At 36.8% G+C, this 16,766-nt stretch overlaps 1 protein-coding gene across 6 annotated transcripts in view; it reads right to left on the bottom strand.

The window, feature by feature from the left end:
* Mtd (TLD domain-containing protein mustard) overlaps positions 1 to 16,766 on the bottom strand; it is a 152,482-nt gene that overhangs the window by 121,453 nt on the left and 14,263 nt on the right. The window contains exons 1-3 of one of the 6 annotated variants that reach the window (XM_071773863.1): positions 16,545 to 16,759; positions 16,323 to 16,473; positions 1,468 to 2,248 (exon numbers count right to left, since the gene is read on the bottom strand). The exons of 2 other annotated variants lie outside the window; for them this stretch is intronic. In XM_071773863.1, coding sequence (XP_071629964.1) covers positions 1,468 to 1,610 — 143 coding nt within the window. In that variant the 5' untranslated portion in view covers positions 1,611 to 2,248; positions 16,323 to 16,473; positions 16,545 to 16,759. Of the gene's footprint in view, positions 1 to 1,467; positions 2,249 to 16,322; positions 16,762 to 16,766 lie in introns of those variants that run through there. 3 more of the 6 variants (XM_071773865.1, XM_071773864.1, XM_071773862.1) reach the window with 3 other exon arrangements.

Below are 16,766 nucleotides of genomic sequence, written 5' to 3' on the forward strand. Positions count from 1 at the left end.
TCATTTATTAAAATGATCGATAATCCTTACTTTATAATGTAACACTCACCATACAGCGAGTCAAACACGATGATATCCGTTTCGGAGAACGTATCGAAACAAATTTCTGTACAAAAATTAGGCGTTCACCAGTTCGTGAGGCTTTCTGAACAATCGCGCGACGTTAAATATAAATTACAATATATATTGTAATTTATGGTTTGCGTGATACAATACAATGCTGCACTGCGGGAATTGTAAATTAAATGTTGAATGTTTCGTAAAACGTTTTTGTTAAACACGAAATGTGACTTATTAGAATAAAAAAAGGCGCAGAAGTTTTTTAATCAAGCACGATATGGCACATAGCATATAGCGTAGGGATGAGATCAAGTTCAATATGTACCTAAAAATCCGAGTCAAATGCAATTATCAAGTTTCATTTTCTTAGATTCGAGTAATATTAATAAGAAATAATATTTCATACATTGCACTTGCAAAGTAATTGAATTCAGATTAGTTACTATCAAATTTCAGAATAAGTGCCTACAGGATTCGAAATGTATTTATAAGTAGTTACTAACGTAAAGAGTTGAATCTTTCACAAGTAATATTCGTATATGTTATGTTATTACAATATCTAATAATAAGTTGGCATGTAAAATTGTGATAAAAAGATATTTGGGTGTAGGTATACATATGTACACACGCATTATGTTTCGCACATTAAATTTCTAGTAAAGTAAACTCATAAAAGGTTCAAACATATTTGATGCAGATTCGAGTCTATTTGGAAGTAACACTTTTGTTTTTCGAGGTACTCATGGAGTTCGAAACCCATTTCGCCCAGGTTCGAGTATACTCCAAGTATTGCTTTTATTTTTCAAAGTAATCACTGAAAGTTTCAAAACTACTACAACAGATTCTTGTTAGATACTTAATCTCATCACTAATATAGCGCGACCAAGAGTTCTTATTCTCCTTCAGAATAACTTCGTTGCTCTCTAATTGTCAGAAGCCCGTTTCGTAAATCTACAAGACTTACAATACTAAACGAAAACTTAAATTAAGCTAGAAAATAAATTTGTGGTGACGTAATTTCCGAAGGATATTTCTATACGTCTTGCGTCGATTCGTATATAAACGCTTTTGTCAAAATAACCCCAATTATTTTTAGCATCGCGATTACAAAATAAAGGAGATGTATCACTAATATATACTGTTTTCATCGTCTAGCCAGCGTAAGTTTTGTATATGCACGTAGCAAAGCTCGTTTAACGGTGTAAAATATACCATCAGTAGCGTTTATTAACATCCTAGGCCGTCCTAGGGCAAATCTTTTAAGAACGTGGGAGAAAATTATGGCTGACGAGGAGGGTAAAGTAGAAAATTAGAGTACAATTAAAAGATTACCCAAAAAGGGGGTCGTATGGATTAAAAATGAATCTTGTCAGCTTCCGTTTCGTAAATCACGCCGACGATACTCACTGCCAAGCGAATCCGCCGGTGATGCCTTCTCGCAGCCGATCCTTGAGGCTCCGTTGCCTGGAAGGGATGGGGTCTTCCGGTTTAATGGGCGGCCCACCGCCGCCACCGCCGGCACCGCTGCCGCCACCGGAGAACAACGCCATTCCTTCCGCGTCCCGATAACGTCGATCGTCGAATCAATAACGCCTGCGCGACACACCTCGCGATCTCCTCGATCTCCCGCAACGATTTCACATCGCGTATCGAACGGGCACGATCGGAGATGCTGTATCAGACGTGCCGATATTTCGGACGGCCGTTGGCAACTCGTTCTACTCCAGATTCAGATATTTAACCGACTCGCGCCGGAAGAATCGATCCGAATTTCGATCGGCCGCGACGATCGAAGTTTTCCTTCTCGAGCGGAAACACTCGCGTGAGAAGCTCCGGCGAACTTTGATAGCGGTTATCGCGCGTGCACTCGGGTCACATGCAAACGCCGATTCGCCGATTCGCGATGATCAGGCTTCACGCTGATCGGGCTTCACATTGACGCTACTCGTCGCGTCCGGCAACGAGCGTATCAGCTGCACAGGCAGACACGAACGAGCCGCGAACGAATAACGGCCGAGACGACAACTGATGATGACCGTTGGCAACGACGTCACTCACCTCTCTTATATTTCCCTCCACGTCTCACCTCTGACATAGTGCCAATTGTCGCAAATCCCCGGCACACCACGAGTCTACAGGAGGGACCAAACTCAGTTTAAACTCTTTGACAAGCGCGTGACAGCAAAATCTTCGATAGAGTAGCGTTCGTTTCGATTATTTTCGGGAATCAATAGAGAAAAATGAAATTGATACGAATCTAAATTCGTCCGCGTAATAAATATTTTTTTCTAAAGCTTAAGCGTTATACTTAAACGGTAAGTAGTTTAAGATAATATATTATCCCAGAAGTGTTTACGAGACTCGAAATGTAATTGGCAAAGGTCTCAAAATATAAAAATACTAAACCATTACTAATTTTGTTAAATATTCAAATAACATCGCTCTAGCATTAACTTGAAACGTTTGATTGTAGGTATTTCATAAATTTAATTATGCTAATCCACTTTGGATAATATTAATAATTTTGGAGCATCGTTTCGTTAATTAAATATCTTAACCAACGAATTACAATCTAAAATATAAATAACGTGCACGCTGTACTTAAACTAGAGAAAAACCTCTTTTATTAAAGTCTTATAAAAGATTTAAGAATTTAATCGCTCCTTCTCCTCTCCTCTCTCTCTCTCCTTCTCTGGCAAGATTTAAGGCTGGTTTATGCAGGCCGTAACTGTTGATTTAAGCCGTAAGCCCTAAGAAATTGACCAATCACAATCAATTATTCTTCTGTGATTGATCAATTTCTTAGGGCTCACGGCTTAAATTAACGACCTGCATAAACCATCAGCCTGTATTCTCTTGTTCTCATAAAATAAAAAATAATTATGTTGAGAGAAAATCTTCAGTAGTTGAGAAAGAAATTACCGGATAGGATTTATCGAGCAATTTTTTATCTTTACGATTATTTATCGTGATATAATCTCCATGCAGTTGGTGTACCGGCTTAATAATTTATAATTAATTACTGGAACAATATTTATAAATAAAAACTGAAAGTAATCACGAGAGAAACGCATACGTATGATAAATGAATCGGTCTGTAGAACAGTGAAAATAACGTAAGACGATGATGATACCGAAAATACCGGTGTCGTATAATATTTTCACGTGTCTCCACGCGTTCTAATCTTTGGGTTACTTATCTCGCGTCGACGATGCCGCGCGAGAACTGCGCACTCATCAAAATAATAAAGAAACGCGATCGAGAAATGCATTAATCAGCGTAGCTGAAAACAAATAGGTGTGTGGCGATTACAAAACATGTGCATTTTGCAACAGCCATTGTGTTCCCTCGATACCTTTAATCGTCGAGTCATGAGACACTGTTTTATATCGAAAGGGTATTTCCAAATAATAATTGAATAATAATTCATTGCTCATTAGCGTATGAGTAATTTGTAAATTCCAAAGAAGTTGGCCAGGTTTGCAAATGCAATCCATCGCTCGTCGTTAAGACGTATACTTTTTGTCGATTCACCGTAGAAATACACGGGCGCTCGAGGATTGAGAGAAGAAACGGAGGGTAAAAGAGTAATCCGCGAAGAAACTGTCAGAAAAAAAGGAGAAGTACCGTTAGGAATGCCGGAGAGAAACTGATCGCTGAAGATGGATCGAACACCCTTGTAGACGAAACGACATCACGGACGCTCGCGATAATCAATCAATCGATCCTCTCGACAGACAGCTCTACTCGCAGGATAACATAACGATCTACGGATGTTCTTACACCTGCGATATAAGAGGCTTTCGAAGGGAGAATGGATTGAGTTTACGATATACAGTCGATAATATCATCACGTTAAATATAAAATTGCTTTACACAGCGAGCCGTAATTTATATTACGACTTTATTTTACTCTAGCATTAAACCGAGCATTAAAAACGCTTCATAGGATTGATCACTCCTGTTCTGAATACGCCTCATATAAAAAACAAGAAGATTTTTAATGCATCGACGTGTACACGGCCATCTTGGTTCTACAGGCAGAGCGATCAAATCGAACATAACAACCTCAGTTAAACTTTATTACGTCGAGCTGCGCGCATAGTCAAGGCCGCGACGATGATAACAGCCGATCTTAATTATATGGAAATCGAGCGGAGTCTTATTGCTCAGTTGAGACATAATGATTTCCTTCGGAACAGCTGCGATCGTTCGAGTAGAACACAATGATCAAAGTTAAACGATAGAATAATATTTGGGTAAAACGTTTACCGAAATATAACATTAATTCTGCCATAAAGGACAAATGTTTATCGAAGCGATATTGTTATAATAACGTTGAGGTTTCAATATCACGATAATTTGATTATCGTTCCGTTATATTTGTGTGATAACAAACTAAAAAAAAGTAGTCTTTTTAAATATGCAATACTAATGCTTTAAATCTTATTCGGTTGCGCTTCGGATTACCTACAATTTATATATAACAGCATGTTGGAAAATTGGATAATTAAGAAAATAGATGATCCGATTCGTAGAATCAACGATCAAAGTGAATATACGGCGCTTTTTTAAAACGTTAATTTCCACCGTGTGACAACCGTTGATATATAAAGAAAGTTTATCAAGCACGCTCGATGAATCAGAACGAAAAGTTTCAAAGTGGCTATCTGCTTTCAGGATCATCGTACGTTTGTCTACCCTATACCCAGAGAGATACCTACGTCAGCGTTTCGAGAGCCGCTTCAATGGCCTTGTAACATATACAAAGGGCGACCTATAAAATCCGCAACACACAGTTCAGCCGACATTACAGCGAAAACTCGACTACAGGGAGTTAAATGTGGCGACGAATTTTCCGGTGCGGAAATTCCCGTCGTTGCCGATAGGACGACGACGACGACGGGCGGCTTTTGTATATCTCGTTCAAGGGCGTTATCAAGGTTAAGGTCAGAATCAAGGTCGTGCCAGTAGCAGCCGTTAATCCCGGTCCTCGTTCCTCGTGGTGAACACACCGGCCTACGCCTCTCCATGTCGAAAGCCTCCCAGTATTGATCTCCCTTCGCCCACCAAACTCGACCAATCCCAGCTGGCATTGCATGGTAACCAACACGCTCCGCCACGTTTTCCGAAGAACCGACCTACCGCGGGGTGTCCCTACTACCTGGGCATTCGAAAAATTTCGTGATAACCGATACTAATGCCGTGATTTAATCCGTCGGCACGACACGCTTCTCCCTCGTGCGTATCCTCGGACGTCGTCGACCTTCGTCAAAATCGCGTGACGATCGTCATCAGGAATAGATATTTTCAATCTGCGACCAGTGTTTAGGCACTGACTGTTTAATTATTTATCACTTTGTTCTAACGGTTGTTTAATCATTTTTTTTTATTTAGCAATTTAACACTGCGCGGACACCCTTTTTAAGGCTCCTTAAGGCACAGTCGAGTTTTCGTATTTTACAGTTTTCTCCTGACGTTTCAACACTAAAAAAAAATTACAACAGTTTCGGCCTATGTAAGTATAAAAATCACTTTTTGAAACCTTAAAAATAATACATGAATTTTTATAGATTTTTTATAACACAGAAACGCTTTCAAAACGCTTTGGACTTACAAGTCCCAAGGTGTCCGCGGCGGGCGAGCGCTCCAAAAACATATGGTGTCCGCGCAGTGTTAATGAGAGCTGTCGAATTAATGCAATTGTTATGCGTTAATATTCTACAATAATCGGTTACTCTTTTTTATTTAACTAATCTTTTTTTTATGTGGAAAAGAAGGTAGGAATACCAAATATTTTTAAGTAATAATTTCAACTAAAAATATAACTTTGACTTCTCTAAAAAGTAATAAACAGATCTTAAATACGCAACGGTTTGTAGAATTTGTTTAAAGGTCCCTGGAATACACATAAAGCTCGACATATAAACAGACGCACATATCATAATTTTAGCTTTTCAAATTATTGCTAAAACAGAATCGGAACTGGATATTCAAACCCCCGACATGTTATCGCAACATTATCTTTTTATACAATTAATAAAATATAAAATTTCTGGTAATATCAGGTGAAACGCGACCTTGACACGTCTAAAGCAACGAAAGCGGGTCATTCTCACGCATATTCCCTTGAAACTCCTACACTTACAATTGGCCCACCAAGATGTTCTAGGTATTGCGCGATTGTTTCGGAAAGTAGGCCATACTTGGCCTACTGCAATCGTACGGACACTGCACCTGCGCGTCGCAGCATCGCGTGGGTCGTTGAGTGTACTCGCGCTCTCATATTTTTATATTTAATCAAAAATTTATGACTTTTTGACTTTTATTAATCAATATTTAAAGCATCAATATCAAGATTTGCTTTTTTTTTTTGTTAATACTTTCGCTATTATCTCTACTACTTAACTGAATAACAGTAAAAACGTAAAAACGTCAAACACAAATAAAATTATTAATATACAACGATTTGTGAATTGCAAGATTGTGCTGATTACAATTACACAGGCACACAAAAAATAAAAAGTGTCTTGGCCGAGACACTACACTAGTGTATTCCCATGTATTTTGATCCGTTGAATCCGAATCCGAAGTCAGAATTGTCAAATTGGCTCTCAGTTCCGAGCAAACCTAAAAAAAAGTGTTCGTTTCGTTGAGTTTTGAGGTTTGCTCGGAACTGAGAGCCAATCTGACAATTCTGACTTCGGATTCGGATTCAGCGGGTCAAAATACATGGGAATACACTAGTGTAGTGTCTCGGCCAGGACACTTTTTATTTTTTGTGTGCCTGTGTTATTAGTCGATCGATAATAAAAATATCTACCTCGTGTGACGCCCGCAAATTGAATGAGCGATCGAATGAGCGCCACTACAAAAAAAAGCTTGAATAGAAATTCCTAAATCTATACACAAGCGGTTCAACTAATATTATCGGAGCGTGATAAATAGAGACTGTATATATAACTATAAATCAAAGGTTATCTGACAATAAATAATTCGCTAATCCGTTGATTGTATTAAAATATAATAGTTATTTTATGAATTTAAATTAATGCATGATCACTCCTACAACATTTTGCGTATGTATGCAATATAAATAATATTTGAATAAAATGTTTATTTTATAGGAAAAAACGAACAAAAACTGTAGATTTCATAAATCTGCTAAATGCGTCGGCGGAGCTTTTTGTACCGAAAAAAAACATGTAGCTCCATTTTAATTGTGCAAAACTATATACATATATATTCATAAACTCGGAAGAATAAATTCAATATGAAATATGCAATATGTACGTTTGCGTCATATCAATACGTATTGCGTATTGAACAACACGAATAATGCTCGTGCATGTATGAAAGTGCAAAAACAGCTGTTAACAATTAAGAGAAGAGATGTCTGTCTTCATATTCATTTATGTAATTTTTTTTTTCTCCCTCGCGGTCACGTTATGTAATTTTATGCAATCTTCTCCCTGTTACAAACTCATCTATTCCGTTGTGTACGGCATGCCGAAACGCAGCGGAATTGAGCAGACTTTGCTATGACAGTAGTGCAGATAAGAACTTTCCGTAGCCATCATGTAACTATTATATCCCGGTGCCCTATCTCCCGTGTCGCTTCGTATCAAGCTCACACACAAGTATTCCATTCTGCGAGTAAATCACACGCAAAAGGCATTCCTAAGGGAAATACCTTACGCACATAAACCCGTCGCAAAATTCAGGGAATTTTGAAACCTTACGAATTAACATTTCAGATTAAAAATTCCAGAAATTCTACATGCGAGTATACATGTAATACCCGAAACTCTTAAATTCAAAATAAAAACAAGTAGAAATATTAATCGACTCTATTGGCCATTATAATCGTCAAGACAATACGACCATGATTTGGTTCGATTATCGTCAAGACGCGCTTTCAACCAAGGAATTGGTCCTTATAAATTGAATAAAATTAAATGAGATGCTTATATATAAGTATCAAAGATTACATCAATTTATAAGGACCAATTCCTTGGTTAAAAGTGCGTCTTGACGATAATCGAATCAAATCATGGTCGTATTGTCTTAATGATTATAATGACCAATAGAGTCGATTAATATTTCTACTTGTTATTATTTGATTGGTGAAGAAAATGTGATTTACTCGGTTTTCAAAATAAAAAGTTAATACTCCCCCAAAAAAAGAGAAAGTTAAATGCTATTTCTTATTAACCAATAAAATGTTATATATAGAAATTTCTGTGGTAATAATTATTAAAAAACGCCTGTTAAACCGAAATAATATTTCAACGATAATGTAAAGGCCGGTTTACATACGCAATGATTGGTGGCGCCAGGCCGCGCCAGTCGACTAATATGCCAGTAAAAATGCAAGTGTAAACACTTGATGCAAACTGACGCTAGTAATGTGGCGTTTACTGGCGGTTATTGGCCAAAGCATATAACCTCAAAATTTGAGGTTATATGGTTGTTGTCATTTACTGTGTGTTTAATAAATGTTAAATATTTTCCATATTATACGCCAATCACTGTGTAAACACTTGTGAGTTTGCCAGTTGGTTCTGGCGCCAATGAATGCCAGTCAGTTGGCGCCACTAATCATTGCGTGTGTAAACCGGCCTTTTGCCAAAATTTCGAATACATATGTATAACAAAACGTTACAAATGACAGAGAAAATAACTTCCGCAATCTGTTTTTAATCGCAAAAATCTGGAAAAGAAGAAAGACCGAATTTTTTCAAGCATCGAGCGATATTTAAATAAAGAGCCTCTACGATAATCTACTATTGATCAAATTAGAATACGACTGCGGAATAGAATATGTCGACAATGTGGGAACTGGGAACGTATCCATATGGAGAAACGTGCTGGTGCCGAGAGCTGGCCCAAGCTTTCGTCAAAATCGAAATGGCAGTTGCCTCGCCCTGGAGGCCGATACGTGAGCCGAATCTCTCGCGCAAAATATCAGAGAGGGAAATAAACGTTTATCGAGGGCGCGAGGGAAACAATAAAAATAACTTGGGAGCTTCCCGAAAGGCCGAGGTGTTCAGCAAACATGTTAACGCAGAGGTTCTCAAACACTCCCCAACGCCCAATTTTGTATCTTTCAACCAAGCCTGGTACACATGTGACGTATGTATTATTGTAGTGTATATAGCGATGTCTATCGACGCGATGCTGTACATTATATTGGGACAAAAGGTTTATCATGTTTGTCGAATAAAGATGAAAACAAAATTCTCCGACAAAATCGAGGCAGAATTGCCCGCCACCCGCTTTAGTATGATCTTTTTTCATCTAGAGAGAAAGTTTTCAATCCCCTTTTCAAAGAACTTCGATTTTCTAACTTTATTTAATACAAAGCTGGATGAAAAAATAACAGACCTTTTACACCAGTCTAATACTATCGTAACAATAAGCGTATGTGTAAAATGTAAAAATATGTACCTTTCGTTAAAATCATATATAGGTACGAAAATTGCTGGTTGTATTTGTATAAAGCTACAAAAGAAACGGAAATCGGATGATCCTATTGCAACGAGATGAACTTTGCGAATCTAAATGCGAAAATATATACGAAAACAAAATGGGTCACGTACAGACACGCGGGTTAAATAATTCGGCCGCCGGCATTAACCTCCATAATACACCGACCTATCATTCTATCTCGCGCCTACATAGCGCGAGCATGTCGCGAACGTTATCCGGCACGGTGCGATGTTTCGTAGCACGTAGCGCATATTGGATTACAATGAATCCTCTTACAACGCGGCGCAAGGCTCTCAAGGTTGCAGTACGACCTTTGCCATTATTAACGAGTCGCGAAAAAGTAAGTCCTCCCTCTCTCTCTATGCAACTCGGTGCGAGAGGTCCTCGGAACTCCAGGCTCCAGGAGGATCTCTCACCGTCTTGTTCCGCCTCGGTGGATCGCGAACATTCCTGAATGTTGCACTGCTGAATTTACCTGCGATCGCACCGATGCATCTTACGCGAGAACAAATATCGCGCGATGCGAGTGATAAATGTATGTTGTATCGCGATTTATTACTGTTAAATTGTCATTATATCGCACATCTTATTCTATATTATTGTTAAATTTATTATTTATCACGCACTTCATGCCGAGTCCATTAGTATTGTTTGTAGCTCAGTTATTAATTACATCTGTATATCGTCTGTGAATGAACAATACCGCCTATTTTTTTTAATTATTATTATTACTTAATCAGTAGAACCTTAGAATTTGATTTTTTCCTTCCTCTATGTTGTACATCATAATACACTTTTTGGCTCCGATTGTATCATCAGGGTTTGCGCCAACAAGTTTCTTTTGCCACATATTATTTACAGGTGAAGTTTCAATGTTCATTCAAGAAGTTACATAGACAGTTGTTGTACATTTCACTTTTGGCACAGTTCTTTGTTTATTCATTAACGATATATGTATATACATACGCGAATAAAATTCCATACGTAAAGTTTAATTCAAGGTATAATTTCATTTATTATTCACAATTAAAACTTTGTGCACAATTCGTCCTACATTCTCTGGGAAAAATTTGGCGCACGATTATATAGTAATCAAATTATTTGGATATCGTAACCCTAATTTTACGTAGTTGGACTAGAAATAACACCGCGTAACTAAAATCGTAATTAGCTATTCTATCTATTTTAAAAAATGTTAAAGTGCTTAACTGTGTGTGTAGGTAAAAATCGGTAAAAAATTTTCTTAGAGTTATTGGCGTAAATTTTTATTCTCCTTCGTTTCTTTATCCCCAGTGCTTTAGACTCGCCGCATTATTCGCGAGAGCGAAACAATCGGAAACGAGGCGTCTCTTCCTCGCGCAAGTCGGACTTCCAACGAAATATGCAACGAACGTTCCTGCAGCTGCACCTGCTTGCACGCGGACGACTCATATGTAAATGCTCCTCGTTATTATACAAGATGTCGCGACAATATAAAAATGACGCAGCTGCATCCGTAAAATCCTTCCCACCAACGGGAGATGCAATAACAAATGGGGAAAAAAGAATAAAAAAGATATAAAGCATTTCTAAGGAAATACAGCGCGTCAAATCGGAGATTATGTTTTATCACTGTTGCATTAACATCTATATAAAATGTATTTGCATATCGCGGAAAAAATACTGAGAAATCATGCATGCATTGTTTTTTATGTTTAATATCTTTCTGGTGCAGAAAATGCATTTCGAAAATGAGAACTTGATACCTCTTTTGTGCACAACAATTTGAATACGTAAAAGAATTAATCCTTTAAGCCGGAAAAAGCACTGTAGTCAGAAGTATATTAGTTCTTTTTTTTTAAATTAAGGAATTTAATAAAAAAATAAGTTTTTGCTACACTGCTATCAAACACATGTATGTATTTAGTTTTTAATCTTATTTTTATTCTTATTATTCTTAAATTAGATGTGATAGAATTAAATCTTGTTTCCACTTCTTCTCAAATGTGCGCTTTTATCAAATTTACCACTCATAAAAATCTGTGTATGTACGGTGTATGTGATATATGAATGAATACATAAGTATCCGCAGCATATTGAGTTTGGATCTATATATATATAGGTTCGTTAACAATAAGCCTAAATAATTGTGCGGGAAACGACATTAGTTTTTGAATAAGTTGTCATTACTCTATTTTTTAAATTTTTACTATTATTGCTTGATCAGTGGAACCTTAAAACTTGATTTTTTTCCTCCATGTTGTACATCATAATATAGTGAATATCGGCTTGAAAGATTAATAACGGATATATGTGCGTGAATTGATTACCGTAAAATATAGACATGCATTTCCATTATCAAACTATACACGTATAAGCTGGTGTATGTATAAAATATGATGTTCATAGAAGAAAAATGTCATTTTTACTCATTTACGTCACTATTACGTTTGACAATTCATTTTTCATCGACGAAAATCACAAATTTTAATCCAGATGCAACACCCCACAATATCGACGCGCTGTTTGTGGTCGATAAGAAAAAAAAAGAGACAGTGAATGTGAGCAAAGTGGGGCGCGTTAATGAATTTCCTTATCAAATCAGAGCAGCATCGTGCCACGAGTCGCTATTATTATCTCTCTCATCGATCAATACGACGTATAGCTGTAGTGTACGACGACTTTGCAAATAACCAAAACAGCTATGCGCAGGGAACCTCACCCGCGGACATTCATTTTATACCGAGGCTCGCTTCGGCAAAAAAAAATCCCGAGAGATGGAGAAGATACACGTTTCGTTCGGGGAACGCTCGCGTTTTTAATTGGTATCGAAAAGGGGGAAAACAACGAGATAAAGCACCGTATACATTCGCGCTGCAGCGCATCTCGCGCTAAATGCGGCTGTCAGTTTTTCACTCTGACATTGAATATACATTTTTCACGATAGATAAATCTCGGAGTAACATACACTCCGTGAAAAAAACTCGCAAATTCGAAAGTCACAATTTGTCTCGAAAACAATCCTTTATGTTTCCACACACATGATTATTATTTGTGTGATAACAGATTTATCCTTTCTCCAGATTATATACATATGTATATATAAAATTATATTTTTATAGTATAATTTTCCGAAATATACTTATATTTTTCTATCTCAATTTCTAACATTTTCTAACAAATTCTAACATTTTCGATACAAAATTATATTCATTGAATTAAAAATAATACTGGCATTTTAAGCAATTTTGCCATTAGAATTTTTGACACAGTCACAGAAATAAATTCATGTCTGCACACGTATGTTTCCGGCAGATTCTCGAGAGTGGTATGTCACTTAGAATCATCTGGACGTATTAATCACCCGAGCGAGTCGGTTTCATTAATCGCGATAATTTCACAAACGACCGCGCCTACGCCAATTTCCACAGCCGGTGTTTTTCTCATCCGGCGAGAGAATCCCATTAGGAGACACGCGATGTAGACTGCGGGACAAATAGAACGGCGTGTCACAAAAATTATAATAGCATCGATTGAAAATTAGCTAAATAATTCTATCATTAATAAATTTGCATCTATATAAATGTACTTTATTAAAGCCAATCAGAAAAATTATTTAATTTTCTGAATATTTCGAACACATTTATTTCACACCTAAATTTCTTCGTTTCTGATATCACAATTCTATTTTGTATTGAATTTTTTATATAATGACGATCTTTTTCTGGCAAATTTCATTGATTGGACATCGAAACGAACGCGTTAATCTCTGACTTTCGGATATCGGCTAGTCAGGTTATCGTAGTCCAATTTAATAAATTTAATTAGTTCGACTGGGACGACTCTCGTTACCGAGGAACAAAGGACATAAAGCGACGCGAACAAAAGATACCTATAACAAGAAAAACACTTTGCTGTTGGTAATAAAATATTTTGCAACTTAATATATGGCAGACATATTTTATTTCATCAGTGCAAGAATCGAGGTCAGTACGATGTACGGATTAAAATATACTTAATTTATACTTAATACAATATTTGTCTCTTTATATGTGCGCTATATAATAATTCCCATCTACGAGAAAAATATTCGCAATTTTGCGGCTTTTTATAGATTTCATTCAGCCTTTTATAGTTAAAAGTTATTAAAAGAATCACATATATAATCCATAGTGCGTAAAGATAGTTTGTTTGCATTCCAATTAATGTCGGATTTGTCATTTCGTTTCCTCGAAATTGCGCCGCTAACTCCGCGTAAAACAAATCTGTTTCTAGACAGATTCAAATTAGAAAATTTCAGTACACGATTTTAATGACTAAACTAATTGAGCATAAGTTTTAAGTATATATGATGTAGAGATGCAAATTATAATTAGATATAATTAAAGAGAAAGAATTATATGAGTCTAAATTAAACATTGAGATACAATATTGTTATATAATAATAAAAAACTAATTTACCCAAATATCAATGTGAAATATAAGGCCAAAGGATCAATTTAGAAATAATAAAGTAATTTTGATAGTTATCATTTTTATCTTTTTATCATAGTATTAATTTCTTATATTAAAATATCGTTTAAATGCTTAAAAGGAGAGAGAGAATTCAGAAAATATTGAATGTATGTATTTATAGAATATAGTCTGTGTACGTGAAGAAAAAAAAAGACGAAAGCACGCCTCGAATCAATGTCACGCAATACGACGCATCGTTTTAATTCGACGTTAATGCAAAACGTCCGGATGATCTCCGGCAAGGGTGAAGGTTATTATCCTTCGCTGGCAGAATTCCAACAGTCGAGTGCATTCGAGAAGAGTGCTTCCCCGGCGTACTTAACCCTCGGTAGATTGAAAAGCGATAAAGCTCATCTTCCCCCTTCGCCACTCGTCGCGACGATGCGCGCCTCAATGAATCCTCTGTTATTCGATCTCGAAGAGATCGACTTGTTCCTTTATCTCTCGTACCGCGGCTAGTCTCAATAAAATTTTCCCATAGTGTTACCGCGTCGCGTCTTGTCGTTAAGACAAGAAAACAAAAGAGAGAGAGAGAGAGAGAGAGAGAATAGATCAAGAGAAATGAGAAATTGTCCAAATGCCATACACAAGCATTACTTTATGCCTCGATAACCAGGCACGTGGCTGAAGCGCGTGTTTTCAAGGAATTCACAAGTAGTAATAGAAATAGATAAAATTACTATTACTATTACATCTAATTAGTTTTAGATTTATTTTTACTATAATTTTGAATTAATTCCTTTCAATAATTTTATGTCATCCCTTTTCTTTTAGTCTTTATTAATTAATATAAAAAAATGAAATTTATCTTTTTAGAAAATATATTTTGTCTCTGCTATTATATTATTACTATTACATTATATTATTACATTACACTATTAACCCATTGATATACAAAACTGTCAAAATATGCGACAACAGATGCTCACGAAGAATAATAAAAACTTCTTACACGGCTTTTTTAAAAGTCGTTTTTAAAAAGATTCTTTAAAAAAAGGAAAAATAGTTATAAATTTGTAGAATTTTTTAACAAGCATTATGTGCATTTTTAGCAAATATTACATAATAGCAGCACAATAAATAAATAAACTCATTTAAACCATCAATAAATTCAAATTATCCTTATTAGAGCCGAGTTTAGAACATATAATTATGCGAGCTATATTTCAATGATCTGCATCTCTTTTCACGCAAAATGAGACAAACATACATTTTTTCCAAGTATTCTACCGACGAGGCGTAAAAGTTAACAAAAGTCTACGTGCATGTAATTATGCGTAGTGATCATTATCGCGGTAATTGCCCATGTTTCAGCGTGGAAATAAGTCAAATGACTACATTGAAAAGGATTAGCCAGCTCCGGTTTCACGATCACGAACGCGGACTCCGCAAGTCTAGTTCACTCGCTTTCCTTATCTTCGTCAGCGGTGCATATTTTCTAGCGAGAAGATACGTAAAAAAAGTTGACGAACAAAAGTCTGTGCGCGCGGGCGCATCGCGTAAGTGATTATCACCACCGTAATTGCCCATCGTGTCGACATGGAAATCGTTTTTATCGGTCCCATCATCGCGCGCGCGTAACAGCGTGTTAATGCTGCCTGTTTAATCAAGAAATATCCCGGTTCTCGACAAGGGCCAGGTTTAGAACGACCGTTTAAGATTTATTCGCATGCACGTCAATAATGCGTCAGTAGTACGTCAATAGCGCATCAACTCCCTGATGCCATTGTTTACCTACAAATAAGAATGCATCGGGACCTTCGCCTTTAACATTTATGTGAACAGTCCCGATATATGTAAATCTCGTGCCTAAAAATCTCGCGATTTCGACTGCAAATAGGCAAAAAAAAATGTCTTTTTATCACACAACATCTGTTAAATAGCCAAAAATAAAATAAAACGAACACAGACACTGTAATATTATGTCTATTATTATATAAGCTCGTTCATTATATCCGACAGAAAATTCGCGACTATAAACGCGAGGGTGTTAATTTTAATGATAAATTCTCCGGCCAATTTGAATTTTCAATTAAACTGTCAAAGCCCCCAATATCCACAAAATATTCATTATTCACGAATATGCAGACTTAATGTAGATAGATTTATCAAACTTAATGTAGACAGATTTTACTCTCGCTTCATAGAGTGAAACAAACAAATCTCGCGCCTCATTCAGAGAAAAACAATGTTAATAATTCATTATCCCCGCAAAAAGAGCAATGAAACGAATACGTCTCATACGTATCCACTGTAGCATTCTCATTTTCTCTACCTTATCTGGAAATCGGCGCTGAAAATGCATACGCATTTAGCAACTCGCGCTTTCATTCATCTCTTTCACCTTCACTTCTACTCAACCGTTCAATAAAGTCATCCGAAAGATAATTTCCCGTTTTTTTTTTCTTCAAGATAGCAATAGAAACCTAAGATTAATGTATGACAGATAACCGAGGCTGAAGAGAATCATACGCGTTCAGCGCAAACCCTTCTTCACCTGGTGGTTAACCGTTGAATAAAGCCGGGGAGATAATCGTAAACCGACAACTGACTCTCCGGTCTCTTTCAAGACTTTGCAGCACTGCGAGCCGAAGTTAACTGATCTACGCATAAAGTTAACTAAGGAACTAGTTGCGGAACGAGCGCGACGCAATCTTGAGACAATCGAGAACCATCGAGCGCGATCGGACAAAGTCCTCGCGGAAGGATCGTCGCGAGG

The sequence above is a fragment of the Temnothorax longispinosus genome, chromosome 3 (assembly GCF_030848805.1).
Source record: "Temnothorax longispinosus isolate EJ_2023e chromosome 3, Tlon_JGU_v1, whole genome shotgun sequence".
Classification (NCBI taxonomy): Eukaryota; Metazoa; Arthropoda; class Insecta; order Hymenoptera; family Formicidae; genus Temnothorax; species Temnothorax longispinosus.